The sequence below is a fragment of the Euphorbia lathyris genome, chromosome 2 (genome assembly GCF_963576675.1).
Source record: "Euphorbia lathyris chromosome 2, ddEupLath1.1, whole genome shotgun sequence".
Taxonomy (NCBI): Eukaryota; Viridiplantae; Streptophyta; class Magnoliopsida; order Malpighiales; family Euphorbiaceae; genus Euphorbia; species Euphorbia lathyris.
The window spans coordinates 11,784,404-11,798,020 of NC_088911.1; the positions used below are offsets into that span (position 1 = coordinate 11,784,404).

General features: G+C 41.9%; 1 protein-coding gene across 1 annotated transcript; it reads right to left on the minus strand.

Moving 5' to 3' along the window:
• Positions 1-1,681: 1,681 nt before the first annotated feature.
• LOC136216669 (uncharacterized) lies at positions 1,682-2,363 on the minus strand. Its single transcript, XM_066003216.1, has 3 exons — positions 2,152-2,363; positions 1,955-2,035; positions 1,682-1,862 (listed from the first exon to the last, which is right to left on the minus strand). Exons 1-3 carry the CDS (start codon positions 2,361-2,363, stop codon positions 1,697-1,699), a joined length of 459 nt encoding a protein of 152 aa, XP_065859288.1. The 3' UTR covers positions 1,682-1,696.
• Positions 2,364-13,617: the final 11,254 nt, after the last annotated feature.

The window sequence follows — 13,617 nt, forward strand, 5'->3', positions numbered from 1 at the left end:
TTTGGATTTAGTCTCTTCTTCAAGAATTACATTCCAAGATATCAGCAACCTTAATGCAAAATAGGAGTATTGTTTACATTCCAAAACCATAACAAAATATCAGCAATCCTAATGCAAATAGGAGTATTGTTTACATCCTAAAAAACTACCAAGCCTAACCACTAGTCTTTCTTGGAGGTGTTTTTCTACTTTCCACTAGCATTGGCTAGTCTAAGCAGTTCAGAAGCCCTGCTAAATTTCCTAAAAACATGCTAAAAATGAGAGGACATAATAGACATTAGAAAGTAAACTTCAAACAACAAATGGAAAATAAAAAGACCAAATTCACTTATAAAAAGCCGTTGTGAAAGAACATCTCTGGTTGGTTGTGTAGAGGATGCAGTTGCACGACTTGGCTGTGATGAGGAAACTCTTGATCGACTTTATTTCTGGTTTGCCTGTGACGTTCTTGTGGCTATAAATATAGTGCAGTTGTAAGAGGTTGTTGTCAAGATGGTGTAGTTGCAGAAGGTGGCTGTAAAGATGCTATAGTTGCAAGAGGTGGCTATAAAGATGGTTCGATTGTAGGAGTCTAGTTTTTCCTAAGTCTTACTCTCTTTCTTATGGAGAAACGTAGTGAGGAAATTTAAACCATCAAACATCCAACCAGTCACGACAAGCATCAAGACATTCACTAGTAGGCTAACCATAAAGCTAATAATTCCAAATGGTTCCAAAAAACAAATTTATCTAAGAAAGCCATAGTTTATATTATTAGGGTTTAAAGTAAACGTACCTCTCTGATATTAGCCAACATATCATATTGCAATTTTAAGTTATCATACATATGTCTCACACAGAACTTGTGCTCGATGTCTGGCATCACTGCATTCATTGCCTCAACCATCCCCTACCAAACATAAAGCGGCACTTTAAATAACTAGTGTACCAACAAATTCAAATAGTATATCAATAAATTCAACAATTTATATCACATTAAATGAGAATACATGCTACCTTCTATTGATCAGACATGAAGACCCATTTGGTTTCAGTTAGAGTACCAAAATCTTAAACCAATAAGTGTAAGAACAATTGCCAAGGTGCCTTGCATTCTATGTCCGCACATGCTAATGGCAATGGGACTAAATTCTCATTCCCATCTATAGCTATAACACATAATAATTTTCCACCAATTATAGGTTTTAAAAAGCAACCATCAAACCCTATTAGTGGCCTCAAATTTTTAGCAAATGAAGCATTCAAAGAACCTATAGACACTTCTACATATCAATCATTCATCCTTCCTTTTACATAAGGGAGGAAAGGAAATAAAAGTTTTTTTGATTAATCATAAAAAGACATAGGACATATGGATTAAATTATTCAAGGAAGTATAATTATTTAAACAAGAAACAAAAGTTGGTTGTCCCTATACTCCTATATATTTATTTCTTCAACATTATTTCTTCAAAGTATAATGAATTAAAGATTGTCAAATTCAAGATAAGAAACAACCCATAAGGGACTTCAATATAATTTATCTTGTACAAAATTGTGCTTCCACTAATCTAAAGGAATCAAACTCAGCCAAGAATAAACCCAAAGGCAGCATAGTTTGCAGTTGGCTACTAAGGATAATGAATACTTCTTCGTCTCATGTCTTGTACTGATTTTGTGTCACCCAGTGCCAAAAGGGACAAGTTGTGTTTAACGTTTATTTACTTAACAAGCCAGAAAAAGAGATAAGGTGAAGTGCTTGGTTAGAGTTGTTCAAAACTGAAGATGATCTTGAAGCCTGCATCTTCTTCTTCTTCAAGAACTCTAATGACTTCTGTAAGCACGGTGGCGGAGACATGTCCTTTAAAATAACAGTCTCCATCCTGCAAATCATAATTCAACTACTTATTTTTCTTTTTCCATAATGATTATGTTTCAAAATCCATCTCAAAATGTTTTCTTTACAATGCCTCACCCTGAGATTTTAGCCTTTTTCTTTCTTGGACGAGACCTTGACTCGACCTTCTCACCTTCTGAGTCTGATAAGAAAACTTTTCTGCAGATAGAATAATCTTTTAGGTTAAAACCCTTTATCTAAGACCATATGTAAATTATAAATGTACAAGGTGAAGCGTGTGCAAACATGGGTGTGAGAGAGGGAGGATTGCTTACTTCTCGCGAGCTGCAAGCAGTTCAACAATTTCATTTGGAAGCATCCCCCCAGTACCCAAAGACTCATGATCTGCTTCACTTCCTACTACAGTTTGTATACTTTCATCTACTTTAGATGGTCGTGGCATTTTATTCTGTGCCCATTGTCGGCGACGTTCTTTATCCTCACGAACAATACAAAATAAGTAAGCAATTGTATAACATACAACCATTATTTATACCTGATTTTGTATTTGAAAGAAAAACTAAGGCCACATTTGTTACGTCGTTACTTGTTCTTAAAAATATTTTTGTAGGAAAACATGCCAATCATTATATGGTAATAAGTTCTACTTGAAAATATTTCCCAATAAAACATTAGATAAGAAGATAATATTTCCCAATAAAACATTAGATAAGAAGATAATAAGTTCCTTTTGTTTAATTGCAACACTAAAAACAGTTAGAAATTGTTCCTATCATTTAAAGTATACTGCATAAGTGTACTTTTCCTTCTAATAACAAATAAGACTAAAATGTCTAGACTAGAACCGATTGACAGTAAATGTAGACAAACCAAACGAGAATATATGCCATGGCAACAAAACCATGGAAGTCAAAAGAAAAACTAAAGATTTCTCTCTAGTATTCTCCACATCATAACATAAAGTTAAAGAGAGAAATGATCATGTCTTAGCATCTTCTACAAAATCCAATGCTTTAATTTAGATCTTATTGGCAAAAATGACATATGAACTAAAACATCCTAAAAAGCACATAATTGATAATGAAACTAGATAGAAAAGACGATTGTTGACGGTTTCAGCATATCTAACATTACTGTCAAAACGGATTGTCGGGTTACCATAACATAATCGTATTAACTGAATTATATATTGGATATGATTATATATGATATAAATAGAACAAAAATGACACTCATGTCATAATCGTGTTAACTGATTTATATATTGCATTGTGATTATATATAATATAAATACAACAAAAATGAAAATTGTAAAGGATAATGTCAAGCGGTTAAATTTATTGTCGTGTAAAAACTTAATAGTTGTTAGATGAGGTGCCGCGGCCTAATCTCCCGGGCGGACTGGGGGGTGGACAACCTCATGGCGACGTAAGCGGTGATTGGCGCCGAAAGCAACCAATCATGGAATCAAGCTGCTCGGCAGGATCGGAGCTCGGAGATATGGAAGAGTCGCCACCCACGAATGGGAAAATGAACACCGATCCCTTGCGGGAGACCGGTGTGGGTTCAGGAAACTTAGGTATGAGCCGAGAAGGCTAGCTCCTTTCCGGAGAAAGGCTACTAGGCACCCCGACATCGCCCGGTTATGAACCACCGGCCTCCTACTCAGCATGTTAGGCGATAACGGACTAATCGTATACTTCTTTAAGTTTAAAATTCATTTGAAACCTTTTCTTTCTCTTTTTAGAAACCGTTTTGAGCATATATTATTGAAAAGCCACTTTAGTAAAGAATCACCCATTTACATCAATTTGATATACATACAAAGAGAGGGGAGGAAGAAAGAAATGGTTTATTTACCACGGGATTTACATGTCGTGTTGCGTGTTAATTCTATACTAACTCATTTCCCCAAAACGAGTTTATTTACATGGTTCGTACCTTAATCGCCGTTGGAACGATTTAGGTACGTTTCAAAACCCCGTTTGATGAAGTCCGCCTGAATCGCCGTTGGAACGACTCAAGTGTTTGAAAACATTAAGGTAAAAACCTTTAATAAGAAAACGTGGTTAAGCATACAAGTCAATTTATTTTGTACAAATCATTTAAGAAAACGATTCAAAACTCTATTATTTATAATGAAAACGATTTTAATTACAAGGTTCGCTTAATCCGTCGTTGGAACGGACTAAGGTTTTAAAGCGTGATGTTTTGGGAAACGATTTGAAATGTCAAGAAAACACTATTTATTTACATTAGGAGCCTCTAAAAAAAACATTAGTTTAAATGATTAAATTAAAAACTCTTTTTGTGATTTATTTTCCCATTTTCCTTAATGGATTCTCTACTAGTCATAATTACAATAATAAACATATTTAAACCAAAATTCAATCCCAAATAAAGCCCATTTGAAACATGGACCCCTAAATGGCCCAAAAGAATAAAGAAAATAATATAAGCATATATATATACATTTTAATCCAAAAAGGAAATATGAAATAAAAGTTAATGAAAAGAGACTATATAATACATATATGAAAATACTAGATATAATACATTTATACTTTAAACATGTGAAAATAGTAAATAAAACTCCTAGATAAGAAAATAACATTTGTCACCAAAATAGTTTTATTTAATAATAACTAATATAGCCCAAATATCCCAAAACTATATATATACATAACTAATGTAATTTTAAATGTGAAAAATAATATATATTTATCCACTAATATTTACTAATTATCTCCAAAATGCTCAAGTAAATAACATTTAAAATAAAATCCAGCTCAAGTAAATAACATTTAAAATAAAATCCAATATAACTCAAATGAATGAAAAAGGAAATATATATATACATATACTTATAATAGATCAAATTAATGAAAAATAATATATAGACGTTCTAAATAACTATAGGTACCAAATATCTAAAAAATAGTTTAAAAGTATATATTACTTAACTATATATATGTATACCAAGGATCAAAAACTTAAAAGTTGAGAAAGAGGGACTAAAACAGCATTTTTTACATTCCAGCAGATTTACCGACGGAAAATCCGTCGGTAAACAGCAATTAGTGACAGAAATGGCAAATTACAGCAGCACTCCAATTATTTCCAGATTTATTCAAAAGCTTTAAATTAAATCTAATTCAATCGTTTTGGATTTCCGAACTACCAAAAATGGATCATAGTCAATAACGGACGTTCCTAAAACGACGTTTTTATTATAAAACGTTATTTGGAAATTCTTTAAATTACAACTTATAATTACAACGTCTTTAATACCCGAACTACCTTTTTATCGGATCACGGTTCGTATTGGGATATCAAAACGAGGTTTTTTATTTTAAAACAAAACCAAATTTTATTCAACACGAGACAAAAATTAAATAAATACGCTAAATTAAATAAAACGTGATAAAATAAATGAATAACTAAATAAATAAAAACTATAACATAAAAATAAATAGAAGAAGGAAATAAATTAAATAAAATAAAAGAGTTTAGTCCTCGGATAATACCTTAAATTCGGTATCTGACAGTCGAAGCCGATTGATTCCACGAGTCGTGATTTTCCGGTTTTTTGTGTTTTTTAGTAAAAATTTAACTTTGGGAAAATTTGGATTTTTTGGAAAAAAAAAATATTTTCTCCAAAAAATTGACTTTCTCTCTCTAAAAATGTTTAGAGTGAGAAAGCTCCAAAGAATCCCCATTTTTTTCAATGCATGGAGATCCGTGCCTTTTATAGGCAAACGGGTCCCCAGACAAATGGGCGACGCCCGAGTAAAGTCGGGCGTCGCCCAAGCGGGTTGGGCGGCCGCCCAAAGCATGTTGGGCGGCCGCCCAACCTTGCGTTGGGCTACCGCCCAACATTGTTGGGCGACCGCCCAACAATTGTTGGGCGATCGCCCAACAATCCCAACAGCGTTGGGCGAGCGCCCAACGCGAGGTTGGGCGCGCGCGCCCAACTGCCGTTGGGCGTCCGCCCGACGCGGTTGGGCGTTCGCCCAACGGCCGCCGGGGCGCGTCTCGTGCCGCCGGGCGTGCACGCCCCCTGCGGCCGTCGAGCTCACGTTCCGCGCCGTCGGGCGTCCACGCGTCGTGACCGCCGAACGTGTGTTCCGCGCTGCCAGGCGCACACGCCCCGTGGCCAACGAGCGCGCACCTCGCGCTGCCAAGCTCGTGCATTGCTCGGACGTCGAGCGCGCACCTCGCGCTGCCAAGCTCGTGCATTGCTCGGACGTCGAGCGCGTGCTATTCCTGGTTGGATGCGTGCGTCCGACGGGCATCGAGCGCGCGCTTTGCGTCGTCGAGCGGGTGTCCGACTGTCGTCGAACGCGCGCCGGCCGCCGCTAAGTACTCGCACCATGCCGCTAAGCATTCACGAGCCATCCAATCAACAACAACGACCCACCGTAACTTATTTATTTTATTATTTTTTTTCGAAACTTCCGGAATCAATCGCTTCCACCGTCTTGTTTTCAGGTTTTCGTCACAGGTCCTCCGACTCGGTGTCTACAGTTGCCCCTACTTTGCTATTTTGACAGTGATGTGTGTGTTTTGAAAACGTTTTTTTGCTAACGCACACATGCAATGTAAAACATATAAAAAGTAAAAGACACGTAAAGAGTAGGAGGGAGAATACCTGACCTTCGCGCTGCGCGCTCCGGTGTTGTTTGTCGATTCTTTCCAGCCTTGCCTCTGAATCGGCCGTCGGTGGATGTTTTTCTCTCGGAATCTAGCGTACGTTGACTATGGGTAAGAATGGCTCAAAAGCAACCTCGGTCGTGGACCATAGGTAAGATGGCTAAAAAGCTACCTCGGTCGTGAACCGTAGGTAAGATGGCTAAAAAGCTACCTCGGTCGTGAACCGTAGGTAAGATGGCTAAAAAGCTACATCGGTCGTGAACCGTAGGTAAGATGGCTAAAAAGCTACCTCGGTCGTGAACCGTAGGTAAGATGGCTAAAAAGCTACCTCGGTCGTGAACCGTAGGTAAGATGGCTAAAAAGCTACCTCAGTCGTGAACCGTAGGTAAGATGGCTAAAGAGCTACCTCGATCGTGAACCGTAGGTAAGATGGCTAAAGAGCTACCTCGGTCGTGAACCGTAGGTAAGATGGCTAAAGAGCTACCTCGGTCGTGAACCGTAGGTAAGATGGCTAAAGAGCTACCTCGGTCGTGAACCGTAGGTAAGATGGCTAAAAAGCTACCTCGGTCGTGAATCGTAGGTAAGATGGCTAAAAAGCTACCTCGGTCGTGAACCGTAGGTAAGATGGCTAAAGAGCTACCTCGGTCGTGAACCGTAGGTAATATGGCTAAAAAGCTACCTCGGTCGTGAACCGTAGGTAAGATGGCTAAAGAGCTACCTCGGTCGTGAACCGTAGGTAAGATGGCTAAAGAGCTACCTCGGTCGTGAACCGTAGGTAAGATGGCTAAAAAACTACCTCGGTCGTGAACCGTAGGTAAGATGGCTCAAGGGCAGAAAAGTTCTTTCTAACGATTCTGAATTCTTTTAAAACACCATTGTCTAGAGCTAGTGTCTCGGAGGTTTAATGGGAGCGTGTTTTGGTCTGGAATGATATAGACTAATGATTATTTTTCTGTCTGAGAGAAATGCGGGCTGAAACGGACTGCAAATCAGAGGTCTGTGCACCTGGTAATTAATTATTTACTTTTTACCTTTATGTCACATCGTACTTTTTTCACTATTTACGGGAATGCCATTCCCTCTTCCTATATAAGGTGGTGGGGTTTCATTTCAACCCCACACATTCTCTCTCTTTTTTCTCTCTCTAGACTTTGATTTGGATTATCCTCGGGATGGATTTGGATGAATGCGATGGCACGAGAGGCATGGATGAGGTTTACGTGAACCTGGATAGAGTGGACCCTTTCCACGACCCTGAGACGCATCTGAGCCGGACACGCTGCACGAGGTAAGTGATTTCTCACTTTTGTTTGATTCAAATGCTAGGCTTTAGTATTCCTATCCGAACATGATTTGCGTGCTAACTTTTAGATTGCCTTAGAGGACTTTAGCTAGAAAACATGAATTTCTTCACTTACAAGTAACACTTGTTTGTTTCTGTGTACGAACGCGCGTTATATGCATGTGAGTAGTAACCCTGCGAATTCCTGCATGCTAACAGTAAAAATAACGTGAATAGTAAAAACGTGAATAGTGCACGTGAATAGTAAAAACGTGAATAGTGACAACTTAACTAATGCACGTGAATAGTGAAAACTTAACTAATGCATGTGAATAGTAAAACTTAACTAATGCACGTGAATAGTAAACACGTGATAGTGCACGTGAATAGTAAAAAAACGTGAATAGTGAATGTGAATAGTAAAAAACGTGAATAGTGAAAACTTAACTAATGCACGTGAATAGTGAAAACTTAACTAATGCACGTGAATAGTGAAAACTTAACTAATGCACGTGAATGGTAAACTTAACCTATGCTCCTTGTCAATGCGGACGAGAGTGGACTAAAGAATTAACTAAACCTTACATGAGCGACCCTAAAGGAGAGACTTTTATAGAAAGTTGGCCCTAATTGACCAGATGTCTCTAGGTTAGATAATGAAAGAATACCTAGTCTTAACGCGTTTTCATCAATCGTACGCTTTAGGAATCGTATTTAAATTTTCCTGTCTTGTTCTTTCTAGTTCATCGAGATTTCCGGGACTACGGCCGAGATTCATTCGTGGTATGCTAGGCTAGGCGCCGCGGCGAGAGCCCATGTGCGCGAGTTGGGCTTCGAGCCCTTTATTTCAGCGCTGCCCCGCACCAACGGGGTGTGTGATCGTTTTGGCCTACGTGCCTTATGCGAGCGGTGGGTTGACTCGACCCATACCTTCCATCTTTCCTTTGGGGAGATGACCATCTCGCCCAGAGATTTCTCTTTATTGACGGGGCTGCGGGGGAGCAGCACTCCAGTTCCCTTTCATTTTGACCTGATGCGACCGCGGGTTGACCTCGCTAGGCTTGCTGCTTTGATTGGGCCGGGAGTTTGTCCAGGCGCCAGATCTACTCCGGTGAAGTTTATTTCTACTGCGAGCCTTTTGAGTCGCCGGGATTTTTGCGAGACGGACGATACTGACTTGGCAGTTCGTAGTTTCTTAGTGTATACTCTGAGCGAGACGATTTTCCGCACCAAGGGCGGAAAGGTACACGCGGGTCTTATTCAGGCACTCAGTGATTTGGATACGGCGGCTTCCTATGATTGGGCGGGGGCAGGTCTAGCCTTTCTATATAAATTTTTGGATCTGACTTGCCGGAAGTGCAAGGACTTTGGTGGTTACACCTTTGCCCTACTGGTACGTGACGCGCCCTTGACTTGCCCATTTTATCTTCTTCGCGCTTTTCACACTTATAATCTTTGTTTTTACCACAGGTTTGGGCGTATGAGAGGCGGATTCTTCCCAGTCAGTCTCAGCCTCGGCCACGAGTACCGAGGCTCCCCCTCATGACCCGATGGAGAGATTTTGACCTAGGCGCTGAGAGGAGACGGACGGTGGCGCGGCTCCTAGATTGGATTGACTCGCAGACCCTGGGACAGGTAGATGTCGTCTAGTCATGCTAGATTCTTGTTTGAACCGTTCTGACTTTCTCTTTGTGTTTTTTTTTTTAGATTAAGTTCAGGTGGGACGACCTCGACTTCGGTCCCGATTACATGTATGTATCTGTGATCCAGGAGCAGCAGTGCGTGCTCACCGGCCCCTGCGTGCGGGCATGGTATTTGGGGGACCGAGGCATCACCGGGGTTAGTGACGCACACTGGACACCGGGAGAGATTCCCGTTTCCATGTTCGCGGTGCGGACCATGCCCCTGTCGGTCATCCGCCAGGACTTGACCCGTCGGTTTGTCGGTAGAGAGGTGTGGGTTCATGCCGGGGGCCGTGATCCCTACCTGTCGACTCTGTTGAGCACGAGGGATGCCCCGGCGGTAGCGATGGAGGTGGATCCGGCGGCAGACGTATTTTCGAGGGAGGCTGTCGCGACAGTCTTTGGCCAGGAGGAGGTCCCGGTAAGTGATTCCGCTTTTTACCTTTTATTCATGAGATGGTTAGCGGTATTTATTGTGTTTTTATTTGCAGGAGGGGTCCTGGAGGAGTGCTCATTTGTCGGACTTCTTTGACGGTACTCGAGCTCAAACATCCGTAGACGAGCCACCCTACTATGTCGGCGAGTCTTCTAGTGCCGCCCGACCATAGAGGTCTTCCCTAGGCGTGCCCGTACCAGACTATGGAAGAGATTTTGCCACAGTTTGTTACGATGAGTCCGTGGCAGCTTATGCGGGGGTCGAGGCAGCTCCTTCTATCTTTACCTCGAGGGTCCCATTTGATCCTTCAGACGCTTCTCTGACTATGAGAGAGACCTGTACAGATTATGTGGGACTGTCCGGTTACCTCCGAGACCGCCTCAGCTTGCGTTGTGCCGATCACCTGGTATGTATCCTTACTTTATTTTAGTGTAGTGGAATGCATGCATGTATGTATGATTTCTGTTCTTGCCTATGCTGCTTTTTTTCTTTTTCTTTTTCTTTTTTTTTTCTTTTTTTCACATCTGTTTTTCTTTTTTTTTGTTCATTTTTAGAGCGATCTTCACGCCCATGAGCGAAGATGGAGTGAGTCGGTGCGGGAGGCCGATGCCAGGGTTGGCCAGGTGTACCAAGAGCGGAACGACCACTGGTCGGAGGTGATGCGGAGGGAGACTGCTGGACGTCTTGTCGTTGAGGAGAGGGCGCGTGATGAGACGATTGGACGCCTCGCTGCCGAGGAGAGGGTGCATGTTGAGACCACAAGACGCCTCGCTGCCGAGGAGAGAGCACGAGTTGCTGAGGAGAGGCTCCGAGCTGCCGAGGAGACACTATCTGCGGAGCGGGCATCGCACTTGAGGGAGTTTGAGGCCTACTGGGACTTCCCTCCATATTAGGCTCATTATGTATTGCTTCGTGGTTTTCATTAGAGTTACCCCGATGTATAGCTGATGTATAGGGAGTGGGGTGGATAGTAGGTAGGGTTTTTTTCTTGTGAACAGTAAGATAGGAAATGTATAACTCATGATTCATATTACCATACCTTCAGTAGATTGTGATGATTCCAATCATTCTCGTCAAATATATTCATGCCTTTATTTATTTACAAACAACAGAAATACTTAGCCTCTTATACATTGTTTTTGTAACTGCTCAAGTTATAACTATTGTTACCAGGACCCGCCTTTCGGTTTTCGGATCCCGGCGATTTTTCTCCTCTCCTTTTACTATCCCGGAATTTTTAAATGAGTGCCCTTTCGGGTTTTCACCCATTGGGATTTCCCTTATTGTTGCATAGGTCGCCCTTTGCGGGTTTTCAACCTATCGGGAATTTTTCTTTCTTTTTCTCTTTTTTTTTTACGAAAAGTATTTCTTAAGCCTATCCAGGTTGGTAGGTTCGGAGAATTCCATGCCGTCCATGGTAGTTAACTTCACCGCTCCTTTGCTTAGTATCTTCTTCACGACGAATGGCCCTTCCCAGTTAGGTTTAAACTTGCCCCTAGGGTCGGTGTGCGTCACACGAATCTGTTTCAGCACCAAATCTCCTTCTTTGATAGGACTGGTCTTGACCTTTTTATTGAAAGCTCGAGCCATCCTTCTTTGATATAACTGTACATGGTAAAGGGCTTCCATCCTTTTCTCGTCAACCAAAGCCAACTGCTCATATCGCTTCTTCACCCATTCCGTCTCGGGGATTTCTGCTTCCATTGCGATTCTCAACGATCGCTTTTCGATCTCAATCGGCAGGACTGCTTCTGTTCCGTATACCAAGGAGAATGGCGTTGCCCCAATCGAGGTTCTGACTGTCGTGCGATAAGCCCATAATGCGAGTGGGAGCTGCTCATGCCAATTCCGATGTGATTCCACCGTTTTTATGAGAATCCTCTTAAGATTCTTATTAGCTGCTTCTACTGCCCCATTAGCTTGTGGACGGTACGGAGAAGATCTGTGATGTTCAATGCCATATTCTCGGAAGAGACTTCTTACTTCCCCCTGAAACTGGACCCCATTATCCGTGATCATATGATGAGGCACTCCGAACCTGGTGACCAAGTGTTTCTCAATGAACTTTCTCATCTGCTTGGATCCCAATTTGCTAAACGACTCTGCCTCTACCCACTTGGTGAAATAATCGATGGCGACTGCAATAAACTTGTGCCCGTTTGAAGCATTAGGCCTTACCTCACCAATGATGTCAATGCCCCAAGCCGCGAATGGCCAAATAGGTGCTAACACATGTAATTCCATGGCTGGAAGATGACTACAATCGCCGTGGATTTGACAATCGTGGCATTTCTTCGCATACTCGCTACAATCTCTTTCCATGGTGAGCCAATAGAAGCCTTGTCTGATGATTTTCTTGGCTAACACTGCTCCTCCCATATGGGCCCCGCAAATTCCCGAGTGTACTGATTCCATTGCTTCGCGGGCTTCTTCCGCATCCAAGCACCTCAGTTGTAACCCATCGGTGTGCCTTTTATAAAGCAAATCGTTGTGGATGACGAACTGTCGGGCTAACCTTCTAATCACAGCTTGATCCCTAGGTTCTGATTCTGCCGGATATGTTCCACTCTTCATGAAGTTCATGATGTCGAAATACCACGGTTTTTCATCTGCCCCTAACAGCATTACGTCTTCGTAGCATGGTTTGTGAGATCTCCTCAATACCAACGGTTTCGAGGCAAGGTTCCGGGGGTTGTCCCAAACTGACACCAAAGTGGCCAAAGCATCCGCTGCCTGGTTCTGTGCTCAAGGAATATGATAGAAACGACATTCTTTGAATCTTTGTGCCAACCCTTCTAGCTGATCTAGATATGGACGTAGCCTTTCTTCCCTCACTTCCCAGTTTCCTTGTGCCTGTTCGATGATCAACTTTGAGTCACCCCAAATTTCGACATATGATGCTCCCAGTGCTGCTAATGACTCTAAGCCATAAATGCATGCTTCATATTCGGCCATATTATTGGTAAGAGGGAATGACAACTTCTTGGCCATCGGGATTCTTTCTCCCTCTGGTGAAATAAGTAGTACTCCAACTCCGGCTCCATTCGAATTAACTGCTCCGTCGAAGAACATTTCCATGGTATAACTTCAATTGCGTTTAAGTGCTCATCAGGGAAATCATAGCTTATCTCTTCCTCTTCTATATTCAGAGGTTGGTTGGCCAGAAACTCTGCCACGGCCCTCCCTTTGATAACCTTCTTCGTTACATATTCAATGTCAAACTCGGATAAAAGTAGTAACCATCGGGCTAGTTTCCCTGTCAAAGACGGAGTTCGGTACAGATACTTTATGGGGTCCATCCGAGAAATAATAATCACTTTATATGATTGAAAATAGTGCCGTAGTTTCTTTGTTAGCCATACTACTGCCACGCACGTCTTTTCGATCATGTTATACTTGAGCTCGTACTCCAGGAACTTCTTACTCAGATAATACACCGCGTGCTCCACACCGGTGTCCCCCTCTTGGGCCAGCATTGCCCTAATAGATCGCTCTTCAATCGCTACGTAGAGGAGAAGCGGCTTTCCTAGTTTAGGCGGTCTCAGCACTGGCGGATTAGACAAATAGTTCCGGACGCTCTCCAAAGCTTGCTGACACTTATCATTCCAGATTGTGGGTTGGTCTTTCCTTAACAACTTAAAGATTGGCTCGCAGATTGCGGTGAGTCTTGCTATGAACCGGCTGATATACTGAACCTGCCCCAGAAACCCTCTCACTTCTTTCTCAT